The sequence below is a fragment of the Egretta garzetta genome, unplaced genomic scaffold (assembly GCF_000687185.1).
Source record: "Egretta garzetta isolate BGI_Z169 unplaced genomic scaffold, ASM68718v1 scaffold220, whole genome shotgun sequence".
In the NCBI taxonomy this organism is placed as follows: Eukaryota; Metazoa; Chordata; class Aves; order Pelecaniformes; family Ardeidae; genus Egretta; species Egretta garzetta.
The window spans coordinates 2,249,273-2,255,305 of record NW_009258414.1 but is presented as its reverse complement, the minus strand read 5'-3'; the positions used below and the strand labels follow the sequence as shown (position 1 = coordinate 2,255,305).

The following is a 6,033-nucleotide window of genomic DNA, read 5'->3' as shown; positions in this document are numbered from 1 at the left end:
CTTTTCCAACCTAAACGATTCTATGATTCTATGTGGGGACACCCCAGCAAGTCTGAATACAGCATCCCCAGACCCTCCTGGAGCTCACAGCCCCGAGGAGGAGATGGGAACCACCACCCCAGGAGGACCTGAGCTAGGTTGCATGGGGCGGGTAGGCTCAGCCCCAACCTGCAGCCCGCCCAGCCCTGACCGGCGGCTCCCCCCTGCACCCCCAGGCAGTTCCTACACCTCACCCGCTCCCACTTCAACGCGGTGCTGCTGGACAAGGCGGGCGCTGCCCGCGAGCGCTACATCTCCCCCGTCAGCCCCGATGAGCTCTTCGTCTTCATCGACACCTACCTGCTGAGCGAGCGGGAGGCAGCGCGGCGGGCGCAGAGCGGGGACCCCTGCGAGTGAGGCAGTGCTGAGGAGACCCCCACTCCGCCGCCTCCGGCCTCAGGGGACAGACACCTTCCTTTCTGCTTTTCTAGTCGCCCACTGTAGTGGAGGACCAGGGTGCCACGGTCCTCCAGGGGAAGGGGAGCCCCTCTCTGGCTGCTCTGGCACAGGGATGGGGGCCATGTGCCAGCAGTGTCCCCACTGCCCGGTCTCCAGGAGCAGCCTCCAACTGTGGGGTGGGATGGCTCAGCCCAGCCAGGACCACGGCAGGAGACGCCAGAGCACCTCTGCTCAAACCCCAGGGCAGGGGGGAAGACGGGGAGCCAAACGCTGGCCTGCCAGGGCAGAGGAGAGGGGACAGGGCCAGGAGCGCAGGCAGGGCAACAGCCTCTAATGCAGCAGCTTCAGCCTCCCTGCAGCCATCCTCACCCCCTGCAAACCTGAACCGACCCCCTCCCTACCTGGGGTCAGCCCTGCCAGGGTCCTGCCGGAGCTGCCAGAAAGCCTTTAGTAAAAGCAAAGGGCCCCAGGCTCAGCAAAGCCAGTAGCAGCCAGCCAGCCCGCAGCCCACCCCGAGGGCTCGCCCTCCGCACCCTCCTCCTCGCTTCCCCTTCCACGGGGCAACCCTTCCTGGGAACTGTTTTGGCAGTAGAATATTAACTCAAAATAAATAAATTTGTATAAAAGTCAGTGCTGGCAGAAGGTGTGTTGCAGAGAGGCCCTGGAAATGAATCCTTCCTTGGGGGGCACTGCCCCCAGACCCCCCAAGCCGACCCCGCACACAGCTCCATCTCAGCCCCGCAGCCGGGGCTGGGGCTGGGCTGTGCATGGATGCCCCAGTCCCGGGGCCGGCAGCATCCTGCGGGAGGAGGGTGGGGAAGACAAGAAGGGAACAGACTGTGAAAGAGAGGGGGCGGGAGGAAGAAGAATGGAGAGAAATAAAAACCCAACCACATTTGAAAGCATTTTGCCTGGGGGGGAAGAAAGGAGGGTCCACAAGGACTCCGGTTTAGCCTGAAATTTGGTGCAAAGCCTAAGACGAAAGGAAAACCTTTTAAACAAAGCAAGGCCAAGAAGACTTTCTGCCCAAGCCTGTTCAGAGAAGGTCATGTTTATTAAAGTATAAGCAAAAAAAATAACAACCATGTTTGGCAGCCCTGCCGGGCCATGCTGCGAGTGCAGCTCTCGAGCAGCGGTGCCAGCCCTGGGCCAGGTGCCGGTGCCTATGGCCTCAGCTTGGCCATGGTGGAGCGGAGCTGGAGCGTCCCCTCCGCCCATGAGCCTGGGTACTGGCGCATCTTCTGCCACAGGTTCAGCTCCTCGCCCGTGGAGTCCATCCAGTCCACAGCCTGCCCGTTGCTCATGCCTGGGAGAAAGGATGGATGTGGGCAAAAGTCACTGCCAGAGCAGCCTCCTGCCCACAGCAAGACGGCTCCAAGCAAGGCTGCTTGTCTCCAGGGTTTATGGGACCCCAGAGCTCCTCACCATTGCCCACCCCAAGACGGACCCCCCCGAGGAAGTCGTTGCTGGACAGTGGCTCCCGGTCCCAGACTGTCAGCTCCAGGCAGATGTGCTGCAGGTCCTCGGGGTTGATGCCATTGTAGACAAAGGTGTGGTTGTAATGAGGGTTCAGGGTCTTCTTCACCACAGGCGTCTTCCTCTTGGAGGCTTTGTTTTTGTGCGGCAGGAGGTAGCTGGGAGAAGCAGCACATGTGCAACTGCCTTCTGCCCCAGGGGCTGGGCCACCTCAGCACCCCAGCACCTCTCCCAGAGCCCACTGGTGCTGGGTCTCTGCCCCGACTCCTGAAAAGCTGCTCGGCAGACTGCAGGTGGCCTAAGGAGGGGAGAGCGCAAGGACCGCAGCCTGCGTGCCCCCAGACACACTGCCCAGTGGCTTGGTGAGCTCTGGGAAGGCAATCTGATGGCAGCTGGAGCCCTGCCCTGCACGCAGCCTCCCACTGAGACCTCTCAGCCAGCCAAAACCCAGAAGAGCATTTGCTACCAGGAGCATCTCATCTCCAGGCAGAGACAGGCAGACAGAGGCTTTCAGGGTACCAACGCAGGCAGCGTGGGGCCGCTGGCAGAGACCCATCCCTCCCCAAGGTGGCTCTGGGATGTGGCCAGGGAGGACAGTGCCTTCATTCCCGCCCCCCGCCCCAGGAGCCACACTCACCCCTTGACAAAGCTGTCTGAGGTCCCCCCGGATTTCGCAGCCGTGAGGTTCTTGGCTTCTTTGATCCAGACCTGGAGCTCACCGCCTTCCCCCGTTTTGCCTGGGAAAAACCCAACAGAGCAAGAATTCATCAACCTTAATTTCCACCACCACTAACTTCTGGAAAGGTTCTGCTGAACAGCCTTCATCGCAGAGGCAGGTATGGATCCCCCAGCTGGAGTCTCCTCCTGCCTCCTCCCTTACTGCCCTGCCTGCGGAGGTGAAGGCAGACAATTGCTCCATGCAGAGCCCCATGGACCAGCCTGGTCCAGCCCCAGGAAAGCACTGGACCACCTGGCCAGCCTGAGGACAGCCAGGTCTGCCCTGACCCAGAGCAGCCTTGCAGGTGTTGTGGAGGAGAAGGCTATAGCAGCACCACCTAAGAAACCCACCCAGACCCAGCTCGCGTGGCCACAGCAGGTCCCACAGGCTACACGGAGACCCTGGAGCTCCAGCACTCACCCTTCCTGCTGTTCCCAGCCCCAGGATGCTTGGAAGATGGGATGTACTTCATGGAGACAACCAGCTCCCCCTTGTACTGGTGGAGACCAGCAGCATCCGCCCCAATCTGCAAAGAGCCAAGGCTTATCAAACACTGCTGGAGAGGCCAGAGCAGACACAGTGATGGCCTGGCCTGCATGCAGCACCTCCTCGTGCCAGGCCAAAGAGCTTGGCTTCTCCTAGAGGTGGTTTCACCAGCACAAATGCCTGCAGGCTCTCCCCAGCATCACCAAGTCAGACTCAGACCAGCTCCTTTGGGATCCTACTTAGGCTCAAACCAGTTCCCTTAGGAAACCCTATTTAAGGGTTTCCACACGCTGCTCAAGCCCCAGCAATGCCAAGGGCTGAGCCCACAGTATGAGCCAGTTAGGGGAACCAGACTTTTAAGTCCAGCAGCAGCATCTGCTGTTGCCATCAAGCTGCACGAAGGCCCTCACTGCCTGGCTCTGCAGCCCACAGCAGGATTTCCTGGCCAATTTCCCCCATCTGTTTCCCTGAAGTTGGCTGCAATTCCTCCCGGCCGGGGCAGGGAGCTGGGAAGAGCTGCACTCTTGGAGCAAACAAGCAAGCAGAATGAAAATACCTGACGGGACAGAGCCATGGCACTGCATCCCACGGGGGATATACTGAGGAGGAGGAGGGAAGCTAGGCTTAAGGCAGATCTACACTTTTTTACTACTACTGCTGTCTGCTCTGGGGTCTTTGTTTCTCCAAGGTGTGATTTGGGGCAAGCCTTGTGGCAGCTCTCAGCCAAGGTCTCTGCACCCCTCTGCCCTCTGAGAGCCACCCCCCGGGACAGGGACAGGCAAGGGAGGCTGCTGCAGGCAGCAGGGCGGGGGTGACAGGGCCAGCACCTTGCCGTGCAGGGGCAGAAACTCCTCCAAGTGGCTCTCGAAGTTCCAGGCGTCCAGCGGAACCTCCGCCTCCCCCAGGAATGTGTTTCGGCCAAAGCGATCGTGGTGCCAGACTGAGAACTGCAGCGTCCTCGCCCGCAGGAGGGACTTGTTAATCTCGTACTAGGAAGGGAGACAGGAAAAGCACGGGTGAGGAGGCAGCGCCAGGCAGGGGACAGGCTTGGCATACACCATCAGCCACAGCTCTCGAGCAGGAGAGGAGTCAGGTTTGAGGAAACATGGATGCATGCAGGAGACTACTTGTCTTCCTTTCCAAGCCTGCTAAAACCTCAAAGTCCCGGGGCAGTGGCGCAGGAGCCCGTGCTCCCCAGGCAAGTGGTCCTCAGAGCCCATGCAGAGCCAGAACCGGGACTCACGGCATCCAGCCACCCCACCCCATCCCACCACAAGCGAAGCTACGCCAGCCCACCGAGCCTCAGGTGGTCAGAGCACGATACCTCAGCAAACCCAGGGCTGTGGGAGCCTGGAAACCCAACCGCAATTCCCACTTCTCTCCTGTCCAGAGAGTGCCTGGCTTCAGCGATGCGCTGCTGGGCTCAGGAACAGAGCCAGCCCTTCCCCCCACCCCATGGTGGCTGCAGCAGGGACTGTGCAGAGCAGCGCCAAACACTTCTGCCTTGGGGCCCAGAGTTGGCTTCTCTCTGCCTCTCCAGCCACACTGCCCACCCTCCCACCACTGTAACCTGCAACGGCCCAGGAGCCCACTTCACAGGAAAGCAATGTTCAGGGGTGAGCAGAAGGCCCCTGGCTCTGGGGGATGCCCCAGGAGCCAGGACACACATCCACACCTGCAGCTTTGCCTCCACCCCACCGTGGCACCCAGGGCTTGGCACCGCAGCCACATCAGAGCAGTGACCCAGCCTGGGAGTGGGTTTTTCCCGCGTTCAGGGTGCAGTGTCTGGACACGGGTCCTCTGCAAAGCCCCTGCCTCAGGGTGTGGAGCCCATCCGTCCCCTGGTTTGTTCCAGCAGCATCCCCAGGGCCAAGTGCCTGCCCGGTCCCACGGCAGGGAGCGGGCTGCACCCCAGCCCAGCCCCACTCACCTTCAGCAGCTCGTTGTACAGCGGGTTGATGGTGTTGCGTTTGATGGTCGTCTTGCGTTTCCCTTGCCGGGATTTGTCAGGCAGGAGGTAGGTCTTCACGTACCTGAAGGGAGGATCAGGCACCATTTCACCAGTCTCCCCACAACCCCCCATCACCCCCAGGACAACCCCAGGCCTCCTGCCTCACCAAGACACCCCCCCCCCTTATGGCTCCCATCTCTGGTGAGCACCCCACAACCCAGCTGAGCACCACTGGCCATCGCCCCCCCGGCTCTCACGGGTTGGAGCGCTTCTTGCCCTCGTCCCCATAGGCCAGCTGGCGACACTCCTTCACGTGAATGAACAGGGTCTGCGTCTTCTCCTCGTAGCTCAGGGAGAAGGAGATTCCCCCGGTGACCGCAACGTTGCCGAAGTCGCCAGCCTCGCTGTAAATGCTGACCATGCTCCCCAGCGTGCTCTGGAAGACACGGCAGGGCTGAGCCGGGGCAGCATCGCTTGGTGGGTCCCTCCTCATCCTCAGCAAGGCTACTCCTCCGCACAGCCCCTCTCTCACCCCTCCGTGGCTGGGGATGGCCGCCGAGTGCCTCCCACCCCCACGCAGGCTCCCTGGAAGAGAGCTGGGTCTCCGCGTTTCGATTCGCTTCGAGGGGAGGAAGCCCCCACGCCCCAAGCTCTTGCCCCCGCACCCGAGGAGCTGCCTGCCCTGCCTCCCTCCCACCCAACCAGCCAGCCATGCCCTTCTCCATCATTTCTTCCTGTGGAACAGGGCACAGCCGTGCCGTGGGGACTCACCGAGGAGGTGCCGCTGCGCATGCTGCCCCGGGCCACCCTCTGCCGATGGATCTCCACCAGGTTATCGATGTCCTCCTCCTCCTCCTCCTGCAAGGAGAGACAAGCCGCCTGCGTGGGGAGCGGTAGGGCACGGCCGGCCAGGCAGCCAGCTCCTCCAGCCGGCAGCCCGCTCCGCCGCATGCCGAGGGGGCCA

General features: G+C 61.7%; 2 protein-coding genes across 2 annotated transcripts in view; one reads left to right on the top strand and one right to left on the bottom strand.

Annotated features, from left to right (window-relative positions):
* The window catches only part of SRPX2 (sushi repeat containing protein X-linked 2), a gene marked incomplete at its 5' end in the record, with an annotated part of 2,894 nt that extends 2,498 nt beyond the window's left edge, over window positions 1-396 (top strand). The window contains one exon of the mRNA XM_035898587.1: window positions 216-396. Coding sequence (XP_035754480.1) covers window positions 216-396 — 181 coding nt within the window. The remainder of the gene's footprint in view (window positions 1-215) is intronic.
* Window positions 397-1,601: 1,205 nt separating this feature from the next.
* The window catches only part of SYTL4 (synaptotagmin like 4), a gene marked incomplete at its 5' end in the record, with an annotated part of 6,464 nt that continues 2,032 nt past the window's right edge, over window positions 1,602-6,033 (bottom strand). The window contains 8 exons of the mRNA XM_035898579.1: window positions 1,602-1,744; window positions 1,864-2,072; window positions 2,552-2,651; window positions 3,053-3,158; window positions 3,946-4,107; window positions 5,049-5,151; window positions 5,327-5,505; window positions 5,841-5,992. Coding sequence (XP_035754472.1) covers window positions 1,602-1,744; window positions 1,864-2,072; window positions 2,552-2,651; window positions 3,053-3,158; window positions 3,946-4,107; window positions 5,049-5,151; window positions 5,327-5,505; window positions 5,841-5,992 — 1,154 coding nt within the window. The remainder of the gene's footprint in view (window positions 1,745-1,863; window positions 2,073-2,551; window positions 2,652-3,052; window positions 3,159-3,945; window positions 4,108-5,048; window positions 5,152-5,326; window positions 5,506-5,840; window positions 5,993-6,033) is intronic.